This window comes from Erinaceus europaeus, chromosome 14, assembly GCF_950295315.1.
Source record: "Erinaceus europaeus chromosome 14, mEriEur2.1, whole genome shotgun sequence".
NCBI lineage: Eukaryota > Metazoa > Chordata > Mammalia > Eulipotyphla > Erinaceidae > Erinaceus > Erinaceus europaeus.
In genome coordinates, this window is record NC_080175.1 from 2,936,603 (window position 1) to 2,962,898 (window position 26,296).

Genomic DNA, 26,296 nt, shown 5'->3' on the forward strand with positions numbered 1-26,296 from the left:
ATCCTCTGACCTGGAAGCTGACATTTGTCCCAGACTGTGAAGCCTTTGGGTTTTTTTTTTAAAGCAGACTTTGTAAGAATTTTTAAAATATATTTTTATAGACACAGAAATCAAGAATGGGAAGGGAGAAAGAGACACGCGTAGCACTGTTTGATCACTCATGAAGCTTCCCCCTTTCAGGTATGGACCTGGGACTTGAACCCAATCTTTCCCAATGTAAGCTGACTTATTTATTTATTTTCCCCAGAGCACTGCTCAGCTCTGGCTCATGGTGGTGTGGGGGATCGAACCTGGGATTTTGGAGCTTCAGGCACGAGAGTCTTATATTTCAAAGTGAGCTCTGAGTGCAAAGCTGCCCAGATTGGTCCCCAAGAAGCACCGGTCTGCACCAGCTGTGTGACTTTGAGAAGCCACTTCCATCTTGTTTGTAAATGTGTATTTCCCAGGGAGTAAAGCTATTAACTGTGAAAACAAGTCTGGAGAGACGGGCAGATGACAGCAGCCAGGAGTCTTGCTGTTGGCAGGAAGTGGCCGGAAATCCAGGGTCACAATGTCCAACACCTGTGGCTCAGTGGGAGGGGACAGCAAACCTTTTAAAGTTGGAATATGTGCATAGGGTCTTCCTCACTGTCCGCTGAGTACTTAAGGTCTGGCTTAAGGTGGTGCGGGGGATTGAACCTGAGGCTTTGGAGCCTCAGGCATGACAGTCTCTTTGCATAACCATTATGCTATCTACTTCCCCACTTGATAAATACATATATATATTAGGCCACCAAGATTTGGTGCTCCAATATTAGGGAAAAGCAAAATGTAGGCAAACTCTGTATTTTATGTAATTAATTTTATTTTCCTGGACATCTAAGCCTTGAATGGATCCATCATTCTTTATGGTTTGTCAACAAGATCACTCCCTTAAGCACGTTCTCTGTCTCCCAGCTGTGTGTCATGCCTTCTGTCTACCCAGCCAGCTCACAGATGCACTTTCTATTCGCACCTGCTGGTGAATATACAAGCAGAGCTCATAACAGGCTTCTGACCACAGGTACTGCTGGGGGATCTTTTTGTTGCCAATCAGAAAGCTGGGAGGTGCTTTCATCACCCACGCTCACAGATAATGCCTGGCTCAGCAAAGAGTACGGCAACTCAGATTTTTTTTTTCAAAGATTGAGCAATATTCTGCAAGGGCTGGTGCAATGTGTCTCTACACTCTCCTTGGGATTTTATGGAGGTATTTGAAGGGGAAAATATGGTTTCTTTTGGATTAAGAGTGTGGAGTATGCAGATGAAAAGGAAATTGCTCAGTGGCGAGAATAATTGATTTTGCCTTTCTCTTTGCTGCTGGGAATCTTGGAGGGACAATATCCCAGGACCATGATTTTATTTAAATAAATAAATAGGTAGGTAGGTAGGTAGGTAGATAGATAGATAGATAGATAGCCAGCCTCCATGATGACTCCACCACTCCCAGTAGACACATTTTTTTGTTTCTATTTTCCTTTGAGAGAGGGTGAGACAAAGTGAGAGAGAGAGAGAGAGAGAGAGAGAGAAGACACCTGCTATACTGCTCCACTTCTCATGAGCTTGACCCACCTGCAAATGGGGACTGAGGGCTTGAACCTTGGTCCTTGAGCATGTTAACAGGTACACCAGCCTGCAGCTCCATGGTTTTATTAATATTATTTTACTTGATTTGTCGGGCTTCAGCTAATAAGAGACGCTAAAGGCTCCCTGGCTTCCACGGTCATGAGGGTAGAGTTGTTGCCTCCTATTGTGGCCCCTGCTGGCGGAAGGGTGCTCCTGGTAGGGGCCAGAAGATCTGGGCATCACCATCACGGCGCCATCTGTCCATGCAAGAGAACTTGTCTCCCCACTTCTAGTAAATGTGCAGACTTTTTCTCCAAGAAGCTGGGTGGAACTCTCTCAGACCATAAAATAGTGAGCTTGAGATACCCCAGAAGCCGTTCCGGGCTCCCAGAACGACTGAGCAACGGGGGAGGCCGGACTCCACTCTTAGGACTCAGCCTCTGCCCACTGGCTCCTGGTTTGCGACCAGCTACTCAATTTAACAATTTCACTGGCGCTGGAGGCTCAGCTGACAGAACTGCCAAGAGTAGCCTCTCATCAGATTGATTTGTTTAGAGAGGAAAAACGCTCACACTCACTTTCCTAACAACTCTACCTGACATTTCAAAAGATTAAAATAACAACCTTAGTAACTCTTGGGGCAAGGCCAAGAGTTTCATTGATTGTGGAGAAAGTTCAGGCAGATTTCCCCCCGCCCCCCGTCTTTTCCTCTGTAATTGCCAGCATTTCAAAGCCTTTCTAATCCAGTCAGGAGAACATACCAGCTTCCTTTCAAGATGAACTCAGTTAATCTCACTCTGCAGGCCAGCTCTGTAGCATTGTAGAACTGGATCAGAACTCGCCTTGTGTTCAGCGAATCCCAACAGGAGACAGGGTTTCTGCAAAGCTTAGGCCGTGGTGCTCGTGAGACCAACTGATGTTATTCACATATGTCAACCCCCCGAGGGATGGGAAGATAGTTCAAAATTGGAACATAGGTTCCATCTCCAGCACCACTATATGTCAGAACTGAAGGCTGGGTTCTCTCATTCTTTTCTAAAAATCAAGGTATTAACAGAAACAAACTTCAATTAGGGGGCCAGGCATGGAAGACTCAGTTCAGCACATACATTGCCAGGCACAAGGACTCAGGTTCGTCCCTGTAAAGAGGACACTTCATGAGCAGTGAAGTAGGTCTGTAGGTGTCTCTCTCCCTTTCTCTCTCCCTCTCCATCTCCCTCTCCCCTCTCAATTTTTCTCTTTGTCCTGTCAAATAAAAATAAAGTAGATAGTTAAAACAAAAAAATAGCTGCCAGGAACCCTGGATTCATAGTTCTGGCACTGAGCCCCAGCAATAACCCTGGTAGAAAACCAAATAAATAAGAGGCCATGTGGTGGCACACCGGGTTAAGCGCACATGTTACAATGTGCAAGGACATGGGTTCAAGTCCCTAGTCCCCACCTGCAGGGGGGTAGCTTTGCATGTGGGCTGCAGGTATCTCTGTCACTCTCTCTCTCTATCACCCCCTTCCCTCTTGATTTCTGGCTGTGTCTATCCAATAAATAGACAACAAAAAAATGACAAATAAATACAAAATACTTGAATTACATTAGTAATATAAATAACTCATGTTCAAGATATTTGTAAGCACTAGTTAATAATAATAGCAACCAAGTGGCATAGTCTTAAGTCGCTTGGGCTTGGTTACTGGAAGCTCCATGGTTCCCAGCCTTGGACCAGCAGAAGCTGTACGTGCTCTGTGATGGGCTAGAGTGTATGGGAGGGCAGGCGGGCGGGTGCCAGACACTTAATCCTGGGGCTGTAATCCCTCTGTAACTCGAACCCAGTGGCAGACTTCCACAGGGAGCCTGACCAGGCTGCTGTGGATTCAGAGCAGGTGGGGGGCTATAAAAGGGCTCAGGTTAACATTTCAGTGCCATTCCTGTCGTGAAACGGGACTCTCTAGTCACTTAACCTGGTGCTCTTATGACTCAGCTCTGAAAATGGGAATAACACACATGGGGGTGTCTGCTCCCATCCTCACCTCCAGAGGCTCTCGCTGCATAGCAGGCCCATGACCTCATCTGAGAGCCGGTCCAGGGAAATGCTGGATCTGGGAGGAAAGTGACACACTATCTCCAGAGAGGGGAGCGGCAGACTTTCCATTAGGGCTGTTGATAGAAGTGGAGGGAAAGGGAACCAGGAGCCCGGCTCCTATTTATTTATTTTTTTCCTTCACACGAATGTGTCCAGTCAGCCTGCACTTGGGAGGTTCATTTTGTCTGTTGCACTGCTCACTGGGTCGTGTTCAACTTCACTTCCCTGAGTGCTTAGAAGAGGGGCTGGCATTGTGTGCAGTTGATTTGCAGGGACTTGGGCCAGTGAGTTTAGTCTTTAGGATAAACTCAGACCTCAAGACTCTTAATCCAGAGCTGCGTTTAAGTATCCCAGTCTTCCGTCATTTCAAAAGTTATCGCTTCTCCGTGTCTGTGGAGGACAGGATTCTACCTTTTGACTCTGTAAGTGTAGAATGATTTCCCAGCACAGGCCAGAGGCCCGGGAGGAAAAAATGAGCTTTTGTTTTTTTTAGGTCGTTAAATGTTATGGCTCGATTGACAGGGAATTCGTTCGTTTTAGACCTTGCTGTGATTTAATAAACGGAGGTGTTTCCCTGGCTCGATTCAGCTTCCAAATATTCTCACGGAGTCTCTGACGTCATACTTTTCCCATGCCAAAGTCTGCCTGCCTGGTATGAAAAATGGGGCTTATTTCCTTTTTTCTTTTTCTGATGCAGGGGTGAACTTGGGAAATGAATGGGCACCTTCCATGCCAGGGGCCCCCACGAGGGACAGAGGCACCCCAGACAAAGTCCTTAGCATCTCTGCTTTGAATGGAGACCCCTGGAGCCCGGGGCAGACCACCGACTGGAAGGTCAGTTTTTGTTGTTGTTGTTTGCTTTCTTGATTTTTTCATGGCAGGAATTAGACACTCACTGCCTTCACGCATGTTCTTGGCCCAGGATGCCCACGCCAACTCTAACCTTGAGTCCTAAGAAGATAAAGTGCAACCCCACCTGCCTGTGTCAGTGTGGAGGAGAGCCCAGCATTATTTGCATCTCACGGAAGTTTTTTTTTTCTCTTTTCTTTTCTTCTTTCTTTCCTTCTTCAAACACGTGGCATGTATTACATTTCCAGATGTGCCCTGTGCATGTCGACTTTATTTGAGCACTGGGGATTTTTCTAGCTCCATGCCTACTTCATCAGCACTTGGGTTTTCTTGATCTGTTAGTAGCAGAAACATTTTAAGGGGGCTTGGAAAAAAAAAAAGGTTCTCAACGTGTGTGAGTGTGGCTGTGTACTTTGTTTATTCTGACACGTGTTGAGACTCCTGTGGTGTGACAGAGTAACCTGAGATGTGTGACATGCTGGGAGTGGACTTTCTGTCCTGGTGAGTTTGATCCACTGAGGTACACGGCACCTGGCTTCCTCAGAGTGCAGGACTTCCGGAACAGTAGGGAACTGGTAAAACCTCGAGACAGGTGAGCCCGCTGCGAAGGCTCTGTAGACTGCTTTGTCCTTCAGTTATGGGAAACTATTTAAAAATGATTTTTCATGATAAAAACCAGATTTTTTTTTTTTAAAGAAAGAGCAGTTGAGATTACAAAACCCTCCAGGGCATGCTGGGAAGGCTGTCCTGAGCCATCACTGTGTGAGTTTCAATGGGACTGACATCATTCATTTGATTTCTACAGAGGCTGTCTGCTGAAAGTGAGCATTCAGAAAGGTTGGAGGTCTGGGGAGAGGCTGCAGATGCCAAATCCATATTTTTTGGCTGTTTCTGCTTTGGGAAGTGTGCTGTGAATCACACATGCAGAGTATGAGTCAGTTACAGTAGGACTGAGGTTTCCCAGAAGAAGACACGGACAATGGAAGACAATGTCTAAGTTTACCTCTAATCAGCAGAATCAGAAGCGACCTGATAGATGCAGGGGTGGAGACTGTTTACACGGCATTGTAAAGAAGAAAGTCATTTTGTGAAAAGATTTCTGAGACCTAATTAATCACATTGATGTCAAAGAGAAGGACCAACAAAACTGCAGAATTGTTCCCTTGGAGAGTGTGCACTCTGGCCATGCATGCTACCCAGGTCTGAGCCCAGCCTCCAGCATGTTTATGAAACTCACTGAGGCTGGGGAGAAGGCATAATGGTGATGCAAACTGACCTTCATGCCTGAAGCTTTGAGGTCTCAGGTTCAGTCCCCAGGACTATCATAAGCTGGGGCTGAGCAGTGCTCTTCTCTCTCTCTCTCTCTCTCTCTCTCTCTCTTTCATTCTCCTTTTCTCTCTCCCCCTTTCTTTCTCTCTGCTTCTCTCTCATTAAAATAAAATAAAAAGCTACCCTGGAATGATGGAGCCACAGCAAAGTCAAGATAACAATAATGATAATAACAGCAACAAGCATTCCACAGTTTCCTGGGTGCTGGAAGCCATCATAGAGCGTTACTTGGGCGTAGACTGGCCGGATTTAGTGAATCAAAGTTAGAATGCCCAGTTCAACTTGGATTTCAAATAAACCACAAATGCTTTAAATATAAACACGGCCCATGCAATATTTGGGAAACTCACTTAATTATACCAACATGTTACCTCATTATTCTTCTAACATCCAAATTTAACTTTTTATGTTATTGCTGTCAGGACTTTGTTAAGGGCTTCGATCCTGCATGATTCCATCATTCTGAGTCAACACTCTCAGCTTTTTTTTTCCAGACAAAGTGTGAAAGACTGGGGGTGGGGGGCAGTGAGAGCAGTGACACCCCAGCACTGCTACACAGCTCAAGAGTTGCCATGTGGTGCCAAGGGCTTACACCCATCACATGCTTGGCATGGCGAAGTGAGTGCTTTCCTGAGTGCGTTCTCTCCCAGACCCCAGCAGCACTGTTCTTGTATCTGTCACATCTGCGTGGCTCTCTTGGCTTCCAGAACTGGAAGGATGGCTGGAAAGCGGGAAAGATCAATAGTGCTGTGCACTGGTTAGAGATTGCCGGGAAATTCATCTCTGGCTCTGCCTGGGGGCTGTGAGGGCAGAGAGCTGAGGAGGGTCCCTGGAGCATCTGCAAGTGTGGACATGGGTCATGAGCCTCTGACCTTCTTCTGCCAGTCACCAGCCACCTGGCAGACACGAGGCTGGCACGCTGGAGCAGGGATTGGCACCAACCAGCCTTGAACTTCTTAACACCAGGCACCAGCAGCATCAGCCGTTATTACTTGAAAGGTGCCCTAAATGCCCTGGTGCTGCCCCTCCAGAACTGAAGCCCTCTGGGTGGTTGGCGCATGTCTCTGTGCTCTGAGGGCTCCGGGGCCCTGCTGCCATGGGTGAGGCCTGTGGGGCCAGCACTGTTCGTGAGGGACACCTCGTCCCTGCCCTTAACACTTCCACCTGCTCACGAGGGAGCTGGCACAAAAAAACCTGGGATGCAAGGTGCTGCTCAGAGGCCTGGGCTGGAGGGCACGGGGTGGCGGGAGACACGGGCCACCGGTGCACAAGGAGGCCACGGCAGGCGTTCGTGCTGACAGTGGCCAGCAAGCCAGGTGTGCAGGGACCTGACCGAGCGCACAGAGACACAGGAAACAGCAGTTGTAAGGCAGGATCAGGGCAAAAGGAGGAAGCTGTGTGCAGAGGCCAGCAGGGGCTAGGTGAGAGCAGAGGGGAAAGGCACCAGAGCCTTGGAATGTGGTCCAGATGGGGAACCTGGCACAGGGCTGTGTTCACAGGCAGGAGTGTGAATCCTGTGGACTTGGGCACTAGGTAGAGATGCTAAGGATGACTCCCATGCCAAGCAGGTGGGCAGGAGTACAATCTCCGACAGGTCCAGAAAAGTGACGCTGCTTCTGGCTGGGTTTTCTCCCCACCCCTGGCTTCCCATGCCCAGTGGGTCCAGCCTGGGAGCAGGCCAGCACCACTTGGGCATGTCCACACCCAAGGGTCCAGTGCCCAGCCTTGAGAGCTTGGGGGGAGAAGCAGGCACCTTCCTTTGTGAAAAGTGGGGGCTCTGAGGGACGCTTGGGTTTAAGGCTGATGCTGTGTCCACCCCCAGAAAGTCAGTCAGCTCCAGCGGAGACAGAAGTCCTGTCCAGCTCTCTGTCTCTGTCCTCTGGGGCTGAAAGACTCCCATGTGTGATATGATGGTGTCCTTCACAAATCAAGAACAGCGCCATGGACTTCGGGGTAGAAGAGAGCTGGGGAAATAGCATAGCAGTTATGTAGGAGATTTTCATGCTTGAGGCTCAGAGGTCCCAGGTTCAATACCCAAGACCACCATAAGCCAGAGCTGAACAGGAAGGACTCTAGTAAAAATATAATAGTACTACTAATAATAACAATAATGACAGTAATAATAATAATTACGCAGAAGAATGAGAAAGAGGACCCTGGGTAGTTGGGGAGCTGACATACCAGATGTGTACACCTGATACCCCTGAGATCCCAGGTTCAGTCCCTAGCACCACCATATGGCAGAGCAGTGCAGTGCCTGGTCTCTCCCTTTCTCAAATAATAATAATAATAATAATTTAGAAGCAGGGGCCGGCAGTGGCCCTGAGCAGTGAAGCAGGTCTGCAGGTGTCTCTCTGTCTCTCTCCCTCTCCCCTCTCAATGTCTCTGTGCTGTGAAATGAAGGGGATACATTGAAAGCAAAGGCTGACCTGCCGCGCTGAAGACGCTCAGTGTTGACCTCGTTGCTCTGCTCTTTTGGTTTCTGGCCTGGGCTCCAACAACGCTCAGCTCTGCCTCCCTCCTGGGGCCAGAATGAGACTAGGCATCAGTTCTATAATCACACGCCATGCGAGAAGCCTCCGTGCTGATCCTGAGGCGGTGCTGAGTTTCAAGAGTCTCTACAGCCCAGCGTCCAGTTTCAGGTCTTGAGAAAAAAAAAAAGTCATCCAGGGCCTGGCAATGGAACACTGTGTGTTAGGAAGCTCAAGGATCTGGGTTAGAGCCCCCTGGCTCCCCACCTGTAGTGGGGACACTTCACAAGCAACAAAGCAAGGCTGCAGACGTCTCTCTCGCTCTCTATCAGCCCCTCCCCTCTCAATTTCTATTCTGTCCAGTGAAATGGGAAAAAAATGGCTGTCGGGAGCAATGGATTCATAGCGCCGGCATGGAGCCCCAGCAATAACCCTGGAGGAAAAATTAAAAAATAGTCATCCTAAGGACAGGGAAGAGAAGCATGTCAAAGCATGACTGCGGGAAGTGACCTCAGCCTCATGATGTTCCAGAAAATTCTGCTGCCAGTAGAATGAAAGGAGGGTGGAGAGGGGCTGTGAAATGACAGCTGAAGAAGTCATCAGATTTGCTCTCGAACCAAAGTTGGTTTGGCGAATAAGAGCGGGGGGGGGGGGGTCCCCAATCCCAGAGCCCACAGTGATGCCTTGGTCTCTGTCCTGCTGCCCCCAGCCCCATGGAGCAGGCCTGTGAGAGCCCCTCTTCCTCTGGCTCCTTAGTCCTCTCTCTCCTCTCCCCTCCCCTCCCTTCCCCTCCCTTCCCCTCCTCTATTCTCTCTCTCTCTCTCTCTCTCTCTCCTTCCATCTGTCTCTCTCTTTCCATCTGTCTCTCTCTTTCCATCTCTCTCTCCATCTCTTTCTCTCTCTCCCATTAAGATAAAATATTTTACAAAAAGAAGCTACATGCTTTTCTTTTTTTGCCTCCAGGGTTATTGCTGGGGCTCGGTGCCTGCACCATGAATCCACTGCTCCTGGAGGCCATTTTCCCCCCTTTTGTTGCCCTTGTTGTTTATCATTGTTATTATTTTTGCTGCCGTTGTTATTGGGTAGGACAGAGAGACCGAGAGAGGAGGGGAAGAGAGAGTAGGGGAAGATAGAGAAAGACAGACACCTGCAGACTTGTTTCACCGCCTGTGAAGCGACTCCCCTGCAGGTGGGGAGCTGGGGGCTTGAACTGGGATTCTTGAGTCAGTCCTTGCACTTTGCACCACCTGCGCTTAACCAGCTGCGCTACCGCCCGGCCCTGTTTTTCTTAAAGAAAAAAACAGAGTATGGCAGTGACCTAAAGTCCACTTCTTGCCCCCTGCCCCCATTTAAGGTCTGTTCCATCAACGATGCTCATTTTGGTCAGCTGGCTGGGGTCAGGTGTTCTGGAATCTTCTGCAGGAAGTCACAGAGCCCATGCCTGTGCTTTACAGGGGCTGTCCCCTGCCCACCCCACCCGGAAGGTGAGGTAGCAGCAGCTGCGACTTGGAATTCTCCCACAGGAGCCGACGGCCTCAGGTCATGTATCCCACCTGGGCTTCTAAGCCAGTGCTGACGCTCTGCTGTTCAGTTGGTCTGGCCTGGACCCGCGGGACTTTTTCTGCTTGGCTTCTGTGACCTTGTGACGTGAACCTGGGCGCATGTGTGTTAGTGCTTCCTCACTCACTGTGAGATGCAGGGGTCCCCCTCTTCCTGCCTTAGTCATAAGGGAATCCTGGGAAATGGTCTTAGAAGCCACTCTGGGCGTTGGGGAACCTCATTGCTCTTACCGTGACATTGCTTCTTGTCTTTTCTTTTCCTTTCTTGGTCTTTTCAATCAATAGAACAAACAATCTGTTGGCTGAGCGCATATGTATTCAAAGACCCAGGTTTAAGACCTCGCTCCCCACCTGCAAGGGGAAAGCTTTGTAAATGGTGAAGCAGGGCTACAGGTGTCTCTCTGTTTCTCTTCCTCTCTATCACTCCCTTCCCTTTTGATTTCTAGCTGTCTCTATCCAATAAATAAAGATAATAAAAGAAGTCGAGAACCCACAGCACCTCTCTTGTTACAGGCAGTTCCAGGGGTCCATCCTAGGACCCCAGACTTGACCAGGCTCACGCTCTACCTGGTGACTGTCTCCTGACCGTGATCACAGCTTTTGAGAAGAACACACTTAAGCATCAGAGCTCACTCTCCTTTCCCATTGGCTCCTCCCCACCCCTCCGGAAGTGACAGGCAGCCACGTGGCCCCATCATGCACCTGTCCCACCACCAGACACCTTGCTTTTTTTTTTTTTTAATTGCTTCAAATCCAGCCATTTCAGCTGGGAACAGCTTTGAAACTCAAACAGAACTCTGCAGGAAATATCACTCCCTCCAGCAGAATCAAGGAAGAGTCACCCCCCCCCCAAGACTAGGGAGTTTTAGCCCAGCTCCTTTGAAATCAAACCCCCTTCTCTGGCTCACACGCAGACTGTGGGCGTGCAGAAGCCCAGGTTGTGCTAGCTCAGCTCTCAGGAATGTGCCCACGTCATGCTCGGGAGAGTGGTGGACCAGTGGGGACAGGGGCAGGCTGGCTGCAAGGGATCTCTGCCCTCCTGCAGGCTGGGAGCAGGCGGGTTCTGGAAGCTTCCAACCTGCCCATTTGTTCTGGGGAGCTGAGAGTGCCCTGCGGAGCGGCCCTGGCCCCCTGCCGGGAATAAGGAGCAAAAAGTCTTCTGGGTTTCACACCAGAACAGTCTCAGGCCCTGTTTTTCCAGCCTCCCTTTCCTTGGCAGGTCTAGGGCCATCTGGTTCCTTTTGGAAGCCTTGCTGGAGAGGTGGCAGCTGCCGGAGATGCCTAGAATGGGCACAGGTCACAGGGTCTCCCTCCCAGGTGTGGTTCTGCTTTTCCACACCCTTTTCTGGGCCTGCCCAGGCAGGTGAGAAGGAGCCCTTGGGTGGGTGGGTGTGTGGGTGGGGTGTAGGCAGAGTTGCGTGGGTCGTTCCGTTTATTAACAGAGGCAGGAGCTTGGCGCCGTGCCCTCAGCCCCAGCAGGCGTGACATGGGGAGAGCTGGCCAGGCCCACTGGCAGGTGGGCAGCAGGGCTGGAGAAGCTTGAAAACTCTTTCCCTGTAACCAGCAACCAGAAGTCAGGCCAGCGCCCGCCTGCAACTCAGTGGCAACATGTGTTCACTTGCCAGTGACACCAAAGCAGCTTCCACTGCCCCCGATCCCAGCGATCTGGGGTGGGCTGGGAGGCCCTGGAGCAGGGACTTGGAGCTCCTGCACTTCAGGGACCAGTGCGCTCAGTGAATCCTCAGGGCCGTGACGGCAGCAACCTTCACTGGCAGATGGGAATCCACTGGGCCCAAACGCTCCCTGCTCAGGGTTCCGGGTTCTAAGGAGGAGGACGCTGGCTCGGTGGCAGCTCCTGGCTCCTGAGACCAGGGTAGGATGGCTGAAGCCCACTCCACTGTCCCGGGCAGGCTGGAAGCAGGGCAGGGCCAGGGGCAGTCAGGAGGAGGACGAGGAGTCCTGCCTTGCTGAGCCAAGTGTCACCCTTCCATCCCACCCCTGAGGCCACAATCCCAGCCCAGCTGCGCACGAGGGGAGAAGAAGGGAGAAGAGCCCCGTGTCTTCCTCCCAAAACCACTCCCAGGGGTGTCACCCTTGCCGATTCTCCACCACTCTCCTGAGGCAGGGCTGGGGGCATGTGACCCCTATGAGCAGCCCCCCACCCCCAGCCCCAGTGCTGCAGCAGCAGAGTTGAGGGGTCTGGCAGGCTGGGGGAATGGAGCCGACCTCAGGGCTCAGACCTCCACCACCAGGTCCTTGCTCACTGCCTCTGTGATGAGCTATACATCCTTCTGAACGTCCACGTCCCACTCAAACGCAGGACCTTGCAAGTCCCTGCTTTTTGAGGCAGGGCAGCTAACCCAGCTGGTGGAACACAGGAGCTGCATGCCCGAGGCTCTGGGTTTCATCAGCAACTTGTATGTGTGGAGTGGTTCTCTCTCTCTCTCTCTCTCTCTCTCTCTCTCTCTCTCTCTCCACTGTCTCACCAGAAATCAACACAATTAACCTGAGGCGTGCCGCTCTGACTAGTAAAATGCGCTTCTGTGCCCAGCATGTGGTGAGGCCTGTGCTTGCCTGGGGATCTGCTTGACTTTTGCCCTGCACCACTTGGGTCTTTAGAGGAAGGGGCTTGCTGTTCTGATTGTTGTGATGCCAGGGAATGAAGTCGGGGCCTCACACATGTGCGATCATGAGAGCAGTCTGCCGAGTCTAAGTTTGAGGAGAGTCACGTGAAGAGGGACAGCGTGACTCCATGTTCTCCTCACCATCCTCAGAGTGCCCCCTTAGTGCTGTCCATGGTGCTGCCATGTGGTGCTGGGGCTCGAACCCTGGACTGTGTGTTGAGCAGTGTGCACACTTCTACAGAGCCCTTTCACAGAGCCAGAGCATGTTTGTTTGTTACTCTTCTGCTTGTTCAGTTTTGCTTTTGTATGAAGGTGGGATGAACTCACATGGGAACAGGCTGCAGGGCCCAACTGTTAGAAGTTCTAGAGGAGAGGAGAGAGAGGAGAGAGAGGAGAGAGAGGAGAGGAGAGGAGAGGAGAGGAGAAGAGAGGAGAGAGAGGAGAGAGAGGAGAGGAGAGGAGAGGAGAGGAGAAGAGAGGAGAGGAGAGAGAGGAGAGGAGAGGAGAGGAGAAGAGAGGAGAGAGAGGAGAGGAGAGGAGAGGAGAGGAGAAGAGAGGAGAGGAGAGAGAGGAGAGGAGAGGAGAGGAGAAGAGAGGAGAGAGAGGAGAGAGAGGAGAGAGAGGAGAGGAGAGGAGAGGAACAGTGAGGAGAGGAGAGGAGGGAAGGGGAGGGGAGGGGAGGGGAGAGGAGAGGAGAAGAAAGTAGAGGAACAGTGAGGAGAGGAGAGAGAGGAGAGGAGAGGAGAGGAGAGGAGGGAAGGGGAGAGGAGAGGAGAGGAGAGGAGAGGAGAGGAGAGGAGAGGAGGGAAGGGAAGAGGAGAGGAGAGGAGAGGAGAGGAGAGGAGAGGAGAGGAGAGGAGAGGAGGGAAGGGAAGAGGAGAGGAACAGTGAGGAGAGGAGAGGAGAGGAGAGGAGAGGAGAGGAGAGGAGAGGAGAGGAGGGAAGGGAAGAGGAGAGGAGAGAGAGGAGAGAGAGGGGAGGAGAGAGAGGAGAGGAGAGACAGGAGAGAGAGGAGAGGAGAGGAGAGGAGAGGAGAGGAGAGGAGAGAGAGGAGAGGAGAGAGAGAGGAGAGAGAGGAGAGGAGAGGAAAGGAGAGGAGAGGAGAGGAGAGGAGAGGAGAGGAGAGGAGAGGAGAGGAGAGGAGAGGAGAGGAGAGGAGAGGAGAGACTAGTCTCTGTAAGCCTACCTGTTCTTTTCCCCAGTGGTGGGAAGGAATCTGCTAATTTAGTGTCGAGAACTCATTTGGGTCACTTTCCCCACACTTGTAATGGGTGAGACTTTGTGATGACCAGAGTGACCAGAGACGTGCAGTATGTGAGTGGCCATGCTCGGGCTTCATCCTCACTGTGGGCACTGGGAGGAGGAGACAGCTGAGCAGAGCCACTGGGAAGAGCAGGGACTCCCTGCCCCCACTGCAGAGACGCCTGAGTTCTGGAGCTGCGTGAGGAGGAGGACAGTGACGAGCAGCAGATGTCTGCTCAGCTGGGTCCCTGTCCTCTCCTGTCCTCCAGGAAAAGGCTCCGTGACAGCTGACACGTGTCACTCTTGGCTTGGTGAGTGACAGTGTCTGCCTTCCAGCTCTGACTGTCCTGCTGAAGGGACTCGGGCAGGCCTCAGCCATCGTGTGCAGTTGCTGAGTGCCATGCAAGTCTCTTACCTGAGACGAAGCATGCAGACGTACGTCCTCAGCTACTGAGCACATCAAGCGCCGGCAGTTTGCAGTGAGCATGTGAGGGCGTCCCCTCAAGCACGTCTTCAAGATCTGCACAGCGCGATGAGAACACTCCTTCTTCAAAGTGGGCGACGCTCTACAGTGGCTGTGTGAAAGTTTGCAATGCCAAGGAGACCAATGGACAGAGATCTCTTTGATGGTGTTGAAGGGACTAGGGCAAGGGGTTGTTGGTGTCAGTATAAAGTCTTGTTGTCCCTGGAAGTGTAGGGATTTACATGTGGTGTGGTTTGGGAAGCTGGGGCCTGGAAGGGAAACGCAGAGAGAAATATTCCACACTGTCCAAGGGTCCATCTGGCGTGAGTACAGGCTTGAGATCATCACGGGGCTGGCCTCAGCCTCATGCACGATTTCATTTTTATTTTTAATTTCTTAATTGGGGGATGAGTCATTTATAGCCGACAGTAAAATACAATAGTTTGTGCATGCATAACATTGCCCAGTTTCCCACACAACAGTACAACGCCCGCTAGCTTTCCACATAGCAATACAACCCCCACAACTCCTCCACCATTAAGTTCTAGGACCTGAACCATATCCCCAACACCAGAGTCCTTTACTTTGGTGCAGTACACCAATTCCAAGTTCTGCTCTGTGTTTTCCCTTCTGTTCTTGTTTTACAGCTTTTGTCCATGAGTGGGATCATCCTGTCTTCATCCTTCTCTTTCTGACTTATCTCACTTGACATGATTCCTTCAAACTCCATCTAAGATTAGGTGAAGCAAGTGAATTCACCATTTTCTTTAAAAAAAAATTTTATATTTCTTTATTTTCCCTTTTGTTGCCCTTGGTTTTTTATTGTTGCTGTAGTTATTCTTGTTGTTGTTATTGATGACGTCGTTGTTGGATAGACAGAGAGAAATGGAGAGAGGAGGGGAAGACAGAGAGGGGGAGAGAAAGACAGACACCTGCAGACCTGCTTCACCGCCTGTGAAGCGACTCCCCTGCAGGTGGGGAGCCGGGGGCTCGAACCGGGATCCTTATGCTGGTCCTTGCGCTGTGTGCCACGTGCACTTAACCGACTGTGCTACTGCCCGACTCCTGCACTCACCATTTTTAATAGCTGAATAGTATTCCATTGCATGCACGGTTTTAAATATTCATTGTTATGCAGAAGTTAAAAAGGAAGATTTCACAGTCCAGAAGATGGAATTTAGCCTCTTCTGAAGCTTCAGGACTGAGGAGGAAAAGGACCTTCCAGACTCCTCCTCAGACATTTGGGAGGGTCGCCTTCAGGGTGGAGACTGAAGGCCAGCAGCTGAGCTGAGACTTGCTAACGTGCTCAGTGCAACCCAGCCCTGAATTAGCTCCATTACTGACAGGAGTGGGTCCTTTCTCCTTTCACTGGAAAGGCTGTCCTCTGTCTTGGGGAAAGATGCTCTAAGCTTCTATAAGACTTTCCCACACACTATCTTCTCGTGAAATAAAAAGTAACTGGACACTCAGAAAAGCAGGGAATGGTGATTGGCAGGCAGAAACAGGGATAACTGGTAGCTAGACTTACTTCTGGCCACCCCACCTCCTTTTGTGTGAGAGGATTGCAGCCTTTTGGAGGAGTATATATCTTTTCTTTTTCTTTCTGATTTTTTTTGTTCCCTCCAGCGTTATCCCTGGGGCTCGGTGCCTGCACTATGAATCCACTGCTCCTGCTTGTAAAGTGACTGCCCTGCAGGTGGGGAGCCAGGGGCTCGAACAGGATCCTTGCACGCTGGTCCCTGTGGTTCACACTATGTGTGCTTAACTGGGTGCACTACCGCCTGGCACCCCCTCCCTTTATTTATTTATTTTTTTTGACTAAACACAGTTCCTATTCCCTGTGGAGTTCTGAGTCAGGCTAGCTCTAATTTCTCAAAATCACAGCCTACCTTTGGCCTAGTGTCTTTTGATAAATAAATCTACACTCTTTGCTTCAAAAGGCAAATGATAACAGCAGAACCAAAGATGAGTAAGACCTGAGAATTAGTTGAGCAGGACTTAAGGCGAATTTAAATTGGTTAGGTCAAAATGAAAATGGAGAAAAAGAGAAATTGAACAGAGATTTGGTATAAAAAAATAGACACTCCGTACAATGGAATTTATTTTACATAGTAAAAATCATGCCTTTATTAGGGTGAACAGCAGAAAACATCAGAAGGTAGGAACTTATAGGACAGTAGAGGAAAGTGAGACAGGAAATATTATGGGGAAAACAGAAAGGCACTTGGAGCCATTCTAATGTATGATTATTTTATTATATGTTATGGGAATTCTCAAAAGAAAGGAAGGGAGTGATAGAGCAGAAGAATCATATAAAGACAAAATAAGGGAGGATCTTTGTTTTTTAATATTTATTTACTTTTTACAGATGTGTTTTTAAAAAGAGACACAGAAAAATTAAGAGGTATTGGGGGCTGGTCGGTGGCGCAGTGGGTTAAGCGCAGGTGGCGCAAAGCACAAGGACCGGCGTAAGGATCCCGGTTCGAGCCCCCCGGCTCCCCACCTGCAGGGGAGTCGCTTCACAGGCGGTGAAGCAGGTCTGCAGGTGTCTGTCTTTCTCTCCCCCTCTCTGTCTTCCCCTCCTCTCTCCATTTCTCTCTGTCCTATCCAACAACGAACAACATCAACAATGGCAATAATAATAACCACAACGAGCCCAGGAGCTAGCATGCTAGCAGTGCCCAGTATTTGCAGGCAAGATTTCCTGGTTTGGTCCCTGTAGTGGTGCTCTGTCTGTTTCCAAAAAGGATGAGAAATACCTTTCATCCACGGTCGGGCTGAGACGTAGAGGAGAGAGAGAGGAGATCCAGAGCGGAGAGGGAACACAAATCTTTATTCGCATGGCACCTCAGAGTTGGGTGAGAGAGCAGCAGTTCGGGCCACGTGGAGCTAGCCAAAATGGCCACCTCCTGCTACCCGCCACACCCTTCCGTTCACCGATGTGAAAAACAGGCAAGAGAGCAAGGGGCAGAAGAAGGGCTTTATGGGGCAAAAACCGGGAGTGATGAGCCGGGACAGGATTGATTAGGAAAGGCATTCCGAGAATGTCCCAACTCTCACGGGAACTAGCAGTAGCCTAAGGGGACAACATGGCAGATGTGACTGCATCCGCACAATTTCCCAGCAATCAACCCCAAAACGGTTCATAATATTCATCTCCAGTAGATTCAATCCATGGCCAAATGGTTCTCCTTTTTTTCCCCCATTGTATTGGATACAGGCAGCTAGAGAGTGGGGGGGTGGGAGTCGGGCAGTAGCGCAGCAGGTTAAGCGCACACGGTGCGAAGCTCAAGGCGTAAGGATCCCGGTTCAAGCCCCCGGCTTCCCACCTGCAGGGGAGTCGCTTCACAGGCGGCAAAGCAGGTCTGCAGGTGTCTGTCTTTCTCTCCCCCTCTCTGTCTTCACCTCCTCTCTCCATTTCTCTCTGTCCTGTCTAACAATGACAACATCAATAACAATAATAACTACAACAACAATAAAAAAACAACAAGGGCAACAAAAGGGAAGATAAATATATATATAAAGAAAGTGAGAAGGGAGGGGGAGGAAAAGAAGGAGAGAGAGACGGAGAAACATCTGCAGCCCTGCTTCATTTCTTGTGAAGCTTCTGTGCATCAGGAAGGGAGCCGGGGCTTGAACCCGGTTCTTCACTGGGATCCTAGTGCACAGTACTATACGCGCTTAACTTAGGGTGCCACTGCCCAGCCCCAGACCAAGAGGTTCTTTACATCGAAATAAAATCACCCCAAAAAGGAAGCATAGAACTGCAGAAAGAGCTTGAGAAGGTCAGTCTGTTAGCAAGTACACAACTGCTGACTGTTGAAAATAAGTATGAGACGTCGAAGTTCTCAGCACATTAGAAATGAGATCTATGGCATCAGTAGCACCGAGAGAGGTAGAAATAGATTTCTATGATATTTGCATTGCTCTGAAAGTAGTAAGTCTGGGGTGCTGAAGACTTCATCTCTGAAGCAATCATGAAACAGTAACAGCAGAATATTGAAGACACTATTAGAAGAGAAGATAGAGCTAGATGCCTGATGTTTAGAGTAGAGAGAGGAATGAACACAGGATTAATGGAGCAAGGAAGCAAACAGGGATGATTAGGCTTAAATGCAGCTGCTACTAATTATATTAAAATTAAACGGGTAAATTAAAAACAAAGCCTGTCACATGGAGTTGAACCAAACTTTCTCTACGTGATTAAGAAGAGATGCACTTGCACTCGGAAGACATAGAAATCGAAATTTTAGGGGGGAGAAAGCCTTATCTCTGCATTCTGTTTGGAGGCGTTCATATTTAATGGTGCTTTAATGATGTCAGAGCTTGGTGCAGGCGGCCGAAACTTAGCTGCTGCTTCTCCAGCTGCCCCTGTGTCCGTCTGCCCAACGTTGTCTGGGATCAGCCTAGAGTGTTCATTTGTGTTTTAATTTTCACGTCTCTTACCATCCATCTCTTTACCTTCATCCATTCCACCTGGGTTTTTGGGTGTTTGTGGACCCTTCGTCAAATCGTCATCAGAATCATAGGAAGGGAGTCGGGTGGTAGCGCAGCGGATTAAGCACAGGTGGCATAAAGCACAAGGACAGGCATAAGGATCCTGGTTCTAGCCTCCGGCTCCCCACCTGCAGGGGAGTCGCTTCACAGGCGGTGAAGCAGGTCTGTAGGTGTCTGTCTTTCTCTCCCCCTCTCTGTCTTCCCCTCCTCTCTCCACTTTTCTCTGTCCTATCTTACAACGATGACATCAATAACAACAATCATAACAACAACAACAATAAAAAACAAGGGCAAAAAAAAGGGAAAGTAAATACATAAAAAATTTTTTAAAAAAAAGAATCATAGGAAATGAAAAGCAGGGCCAGCTGGTGGCGCACCTGGTAAAGTGCACATGCTACAATGCACAAAGGACCCAGGTTCGAGCCCCCAGTCTCCACCTGCAGGGAGCAAGATACCCAACATAGAGAAAAATTACTGAATCGCCCTCCAGGGAGTCAGGAAACAGCTCACCCGGTAGACACTTGACAACGTAGGTCTGACATACGCCATGCTGGGGTTCGGATCTGGGCACCTTTTCCTTTCTTTTCTAAAACTTCCTTTCAGAAAAAAAAAAAAAAAACAGACTTCAAACTGGCCTTAGACAGGAAACAACTGTACAGTTAGTTGAACTTTATAGAGATGGTTTTAAATCTCCCAGACCCCGCGCCCCACCCACACCTCAGGGATCCAGTCGTTCCATGTGTCCCCGTGCCAGGGCTGAGCTGGCCCCAGTTAGCTGCATTCTCTTCATCACAGTAATTTCTGGCTCCACTGAAACTCGTTCATCACATTGAACCATCACAAAAGACCAATTACTTTGTTATGAAAACCGCTGACTTTCCCCTTTTCCGTCCAAACACTGTGCTCACAGCACAGAGAAGAGACCGCGCATCCGGAACCCGTCTGTGATGACAGCGGGCGGGCGGTGAGGGCTCATCTGAGCCCCTGTGTCCCACATGGAAGGGCTGGAGGCTGCCACCAGCCTGGTCCGGCCTGGCAGAGAGTGGGTAGCCCTCAGGGAGGGATGGACACCCGGGTGGGAGGGTTCGAGGGACAATGAGAAAGTCCAGCCAAGGGATGCTTCACTGTGAGCAGAGAAACTGGCCCAGCTGCAGGTCAGAGCTGCTCCGGAGGGTGTGGGCCTCCCAGACTGGCTGGGGTGTTTATGCACACCACTTGGACGGGACATTGTTTCCTAAGTTGCTCGAGCTGTCCTGAGATCACCGAGTGTGTCCTCAGGAGTGTTCCCTACACTGGCGAGAGTCAGACCGGAGGCCCTGGGGCCAGAGAGGAGGTAGGGTGTGAGGTTAGCTCTGCCCTGCAGTCAGGAAGGACAGGGGAGAGTCTACCTTCAGGTGTTGGTTTTTTTTTGGGGGGGGGTATGGGGGTGGAGGGGGAGAGGCATGAACGTTGCTTTTCTCCGAGAACTTCCCAGGACATTTGTAAAAGTCCCCACCTCAGTCCTTTGGACCTCAAGCCCACCATCCCTATGTCTGCACACACCTACCTCTCCCCTGCCTGCTCTCCATTTTTCTGCAGTTGGAGCCAGAAACAGGAGACAGCTCAGTGGCTGCAGTGCATCCCTTGCAGTGTGCTAGGCCTGAGTGCCACAAGGGACCTCCGTAGATGGCAGAAGGGAAACTTCAGTGCTGGGGCTCATCTCCCCTCCCCGGACCTCTCCACCTCTCTCTGAAATTAAAGGAATGAGAAAGTCAATGATAGATACACAAAAGCTCAAAGCCCCAGCATAGAAAGAGAAGAAGAAGAAAAGAAAAAAAACACTCAACTCTCTGAACGGAGGATAATTCCAGGTCTAGTCATAGTCCGTGTCATGAGGTCTCAAGACTGTGCTCAAGAAAATAGCAACGTGAGGCTGTCTGAAAGATGACTCTCGCAGTAGATAGCCTGAGGCCCTGGCTTCGAGGCACAGTACCACATGGACCACATGGGTGACCGAGTGGTACTGTGCAGAAACCCCCATCTTTGTCTGCTTATCTCCATTTATCCTTTGTCTACATTAAAAAATGAGATGGTTGGACCAAGGAGGTGGTCTAGCAGTTTTGTGTGTGAAGCACTCACTGATCCTGCCCAATAAGCACCAAGCTCATTCCTGGAGTGCATTAAAAACCAGAAGTCTGCAGGGGGCGGGGGAGAATACAGATCCAGAAAGGATGACAGAGGACCTAGTGGGGGTTGTATTGTTATATGGAAAACTGGGAAATGTTATGCATGTACAAACTATTCTATTTACTGTCGAATGTGAAACGTTAATTCCCCAATAAAGAAATTTTTAAAAGAAACCAAAAGTCAGGGAGACAGCTTACAGGGTAAGGGACATACTTTCCCACACACAGGTGTTGACAATGGAGAGAAGGTACCACCCAGAAATAGGAGTGGTCAGAGGTGTGGCTTAGGAGACGTAGGTGTGGCTTAGGAGACGTAGGTCAGTCCCTCTCTCTCTCTCTCTCTCTCTCTCTCTCTCTCTCCAGGACTACCATGTGATCAATAGGTAAGTCCATCTCATATGTTCTTCCTATTTCTCTCTCTTTCTCATGCCCTAACATGTTTTCTAATAAAAGTTTAATTTAGGGAGTCGGGCTGTAGTGCAGCGGGTTAAGCGCAGGATTGCGCAAAGTGCAAGGACCGGCATAAGGATCCCGGTTCGAACCCCGGCTCCCCACCTGCAGGGGAGTCGCTTCACAGGCGGTGAAGTGGGTCTGCAGGTGTCTATCTTTCTCTCCTCCTCTCTGTCTTCCCCTTCTCTCTCCATTTCTCTCTGTCCTATCCAACAACAACAATAATAACTACAACAATAAAACAACAAGGGCAACAAAAGGGAATAAATAAATAAAATAAAAAATATAAAAATAAAACAAAAGTTTAATTTACCTGAATAATCATGCTCTCTTTTCAATTCATTTCTGAGATTGGCGTGACGGACTCTGAGAATGGGGGGAAGATACTGTTCCCCTTATCCCTTTAACACGAGGACCCAGGCTCTAGCCCGTGGCCACCACATGGAAGCAGCTGTGTGAGGGCAGCTTCACAAGCAGGCTGTATTATCTCTTTCTTCTCTATCTCTCACCCTTTTAAAAGGAAAGACAAACAGAATCTACTAAGAGCAGTGGAATTGTGTGAGTGTGAAGGCCCAGCAAAACTTCTAATGGGGTGTGTGTGGGGGGGGGGGTCAGGCAGTGGCTTACCTAATTGATGAACTCAGGGATCTGAGTTCCAGCCCCCACTCCCCACCAGCAAGGAGCATGCTTCATGCATGGTGAAGCAAGTCTGCAGGTGTCCCTTCCTCTTTCCCTCTCTGTCTTCCCCTCCTCTCAATTTTTCTCTGTCCTGTCCAATAAAATGGAAAAAATAGCCTCCAGGAGCAGTGGATTCATAGTGCTGACACTGAGCCCCAGCGATAACCCTGGAGCCAAAAAAAAAAAAAAAAAAAAGCTCTGATGGCAAGTAAAAAATGTCCTAGGCCCATGTTTCCTGCCATCAGTGAGCTCTGATCTCCCAGTGGGAATTGAATTGACAGCCCCTCCCTTCGCCAGCCGGTCCCAGATCAGCTAGTTCCCTCCAGCCTGTTTTCTGAGGCTCCATGGTCTCTGGGGTTGGCAGAACTCCATTCCCCCCCACCACGGAGACTGAAGGGAGCTGCGTCTTGGCATTCTTGTTCCATTCCAAGGTGGTCTTCCCAATACATCATCCATCTGCTTGGGTGCATAAACAAAGCAGTAAGGCAAAGACCGACCGGGCCAGTGCTTGTTAGTGGTTGTGAATCTAGACGCCATCTGGCTCAATCCAGCTACTCAGGATCCTGGTTTGAGCCCCTGACTCCCCTCCTGCAGGGGGAGGTCATTTCATAGGCGGTGAAGCAGGTCTGCAGGTGTCTATCTTTCTCTCCCCCTCTCTGTCTTCCCCTCCTCTCTCCATTTCTCTCTGTCCTATCCAACAACGAACAACATCAACAACAACAATAATAACCACAACAAGGCTACAACAACAAGGGCAACAAAAGGGGGGTAAATGGCCTCTAGGAGCAGTGGATTCATGGTGCAGGCACTGAGCGCCAGCAATAACCCTGGAGGCAAAAAAAAAAAAAAAAACACCCTTATTCCTGTGTGAATATGATCTGCAGTAAATAAAATGAGGCTCATGCTAAAAGCATAAATGTGAAGTACTGCTTTAAAGACACAACCTGAGGGGCGCACCTGGTCAAATGCACACACTACCCCGGTTCAAGCCCCCGGTCCCCACCTGCAGGGGGGAAGCTTCACAAGTGGAGAAGCAGGGCCGCAGGTGTCTCTCTGGCTCTCTCCCCGACTCTCTCCCCCTCCCTTCTCAATTTCTCTCTGTCTCTAAGAATGAAAAAAAGCATTTTTTAAAAAAGCATGTCCTCTCCCTGCATGACCTACTGATGTGTGACTTACTCATTGCATTTTTGGGATAAACGACTTCTCCACCCAAGCTGAATTACAGAGTCAAGATGGGCGGAAGTTCCTGCCAGGGTTCAAGCAGCTTACTCAGCGTGGAACTTGGTAGTGGGAGGAGAGGAAGGCGACCTACTGACAGACACACGCTGGGCTTCTCCTGGGTGTTGCTGGGGGCTCAGGCGTCAGCAGACGGGATGGGGCCTGGCAGGGGCAGGAAGCAGCAGCCTCCTCTGTGTCTCCCTGGAGCGCCAGCTTGCACCTGGATCCAGGTCCGGGCCAGCCTTTTTGTAGCATGAACTACCTACCCATGCTACAGAGTCAGTCTTCCACCTGCAAAGTGCCACCTGCTACCAGCTTATGAGATGGGAAATTGTGCATTCGCTGAGTGGTGGTCGCAAGGTACCTCATGCTACAAAGGCATAGAGAACAGGAAAAAGTGGGGGCCAAAGAGGGGGCGGGCGGTGGCATACCGGGTTAAGCACTCACATTACCATGCCAAAGGACCCAGTTTGGGGGCCCTGCTCCCCACCTGCAGGGGAGGCAGAAGCTTCACAAGCCCAGAAATAGGTCTGCAGTGTCTCCCTCTCTGTCTTCCCCTCCTCTCTCAGTTTCTCTCTGTTTGATCTAATAAAATTAGAAATTAAAAAAAAAATGGCCACCGGAAATGCTGGATTTATAATGCCAGCACTTAGCCCCAGAGATAACCTTGGTGGCAGGAAGAGAGAGAGAGAGAGAGAGAGAGAGAGAGAGACAGAGAGAGGAGAGGAGAGGAGAGGAGAGGAGAGGAGAGGAGAGGAGAGGAGAGGAGAGGAGAGGAGAAAGGGTTCAAGGAGGCAGGGTGAGGCAAGGGGAAGAGAGGAACATGAGGTGTGATGAGTCATAGAGCTGAGTTGTGGCTGTGACTGGGCTCTAGAGATAGAGTGATGCAGAGAGAGAGAGTGCAGAGGAGTCTCCCTGGAGGTGTAATTTTTATTTTTTAACTGGGAGTTGGGGTTGCTTTGTCAAAAAAAAGAAAGCATGTCAGGGAAGTGGGTCTGGAGAGCAGCACTGTCACCTGCCAGCCGGCCTCCCGTGGGCATGTCATGTCACACCGCTGGTGGAATGAATCACAGTCAACAGTCAGCTGAGGCCAGGAGAAATCCGGACTGTATCTCTAGAGACTGAACTTCCGGGCAGGTCACCAACACCATGGTTGGTGAAACTTTTCTTCATGTTGAGAAAGTTGTTGTTTGAGAAGAAGGAGTTGACCTGCACTCGGAACCCAGTTTGACCCCCGGCTCCCCACCTGCAGGGGGATGCTTCACAAAGGGCGAAGCAGGTCTACAGGTGTCTCTCTTCCTCTCTGTCTCCCCCTCCTCTTTCTATTTCTCTCTGTCCTATCCAATAAAATGGGAAAAATGGCCTCCAGGAGTTCCATCAATAGCCCTGGAGGTAATAGTAATAAATAATAATAATAATGCAGTAACTGTATTTTGACATTTTTATTGATTTAAAATACAGTATAATTTTAGGAATATAGTTTTACATGTCTTCTCTCTTTCTCTCTTCACTGTAACCACCACCAAAGTCTCTGCCAACAAACTTACCAAGTGGAAGCCTCCATCGGTCCCCACTGCTCCTCCCCCAACCCGTCGCTCTGACAACCGCCATAGTTCTCAGAGTCCAAGAGTTAGCCTGGCTGTCGTGTTTTACTAATTTGTCCGCTTCCCTCACCTCTAGTCCACATATAGATGAAACCAACTAGTGACTATCTTCCAGTTCTTTTTTAATTAAGAGATTTAATACTGATTTACAAAATTAGAACATAACATGTAACTCCACTCCATTCCCATAACTAGAGTTCTGAATCCCCATTCCCTCCATTGCAAGCTGCCGCGTGCGGTTCCCCCAAGGTCACAGACACGGGTTGACTGTTGTTTCTATGTATACATATGCCTTTTCCCCCCATGGGCCTGCCTTCTCTTCCTTTCTTAGTTACACCTACACATATTTCTACTTCTGAATATCCTTCCTTTCTTCCTCTCCTCTCTCTCTCTCTCTCTCTCAACCAGAGCACTGCTTAGCTCTGGTTTATGGTGGTGCAAGGGATTGAACCTGGGATTTTGGAGCCTCAGGCATGTTTGCATAACCATTATGCCATCTATCCCCACCCCTCTCTTATTCTCTCTCTGGGTCTTGATGGGGTTGGAGTTCAAAGTTCTCTGGTCATCTCCCACTAACATTTCCCTTCCTCTGGGGGTTTGGACTAGAATTCTTTTGAGGGGGGAGCAGAAGGTGGGAGTTCTGGCTTCTGTAATTGCCTCTCCACTGGACATGAATGTTGGCAGGTGGATCCACACCCCCAGCCTGTTTCTGTCTTTCCCTAGTGGGGCAGGGCTCTGGGGAGGGGAGGTTCCAGGACACATTGGTGAGGTCCTCTGCCCAGGGAAGTCAGGATGGTGTCATGGTAGCATCTGCAACTTGGTGGCTGAAAGGTTAAGATACAAAGCAGGATAAAACAATAAAATTAAACAATAAACAGGAACCAAAAAGTACAAATGGAGCAGATGAGAATATGGATCTTAGATGGAGAGAAGCTAGGAAGTCTCTTTTAGGTATGATCCTTGGGGCCCATGACTTTAGTAATTTTTGTTTGAGCTTGATAGCTAACATGCAGGTGGACTATAAATATTGTATGGGAAGACAGTGTCAGAGTTGGGAATAGGACTAGAAAGCTAGATTGGGGTAGAGAGTTGTTCCCAGACTTAAAGAAGATATATAAATACAGTTAACTATTTACACCATTAGTATGACTCAGGATTGATTCAGCACGGGAGCCTTTGTAACCTGAGTCCCTGTCAGTCTGAGCTCTCAGTCCCTGGTCACAGCTGGAACATTCTAGGTGGTACTCATTTCAGGACTCATCTTCCTTGAGTGGCAGAGTCAGCTTCCACTTCTTATTTCACTCAAAACCGCCTCTGCTTTTTTTTTTTTTTTCCAAATGACACAATGGCATTTATTATTTATTTTCTCCACCAGGATTACCACTGAGGTTCATTGCCTGTACAACTCTATTTCTCCTGGAGGCCATTTTTATATTGGGTGAGAGCCAGAGAGACAGAAAGAAAAACAAGGGGAGGAAGAAGAAGA

The 26,296-nt window shown here is 49.6% G+C and overlaps 1 protein-coding gene across 1 annotated transcript in view; it reads left to right on the forward strand.

Moving 5' to 3' along the window:
- Positions 1 to 3,782: 3,782 nt before the first annotated feature.
- Positions 3,783 to 26,296, forward strand: part of ADAM12 (ADAM metallopeptidase domain 12) — a 253,987-nt gene continuing 231,473 nt past the window's right edge. The window contains 2 exon segments of the mRNA XM_060171088.1: positions 3,783 to 4,000; positions 4,359 to 4,495. Coding sequence (XP_060027071.1) covers positions 3,808 to 4,000; positions 4,359 to 4,495 — 330 coding nt within the window. The 5' untranslated portion in view covers positions 3,783 to 3,807.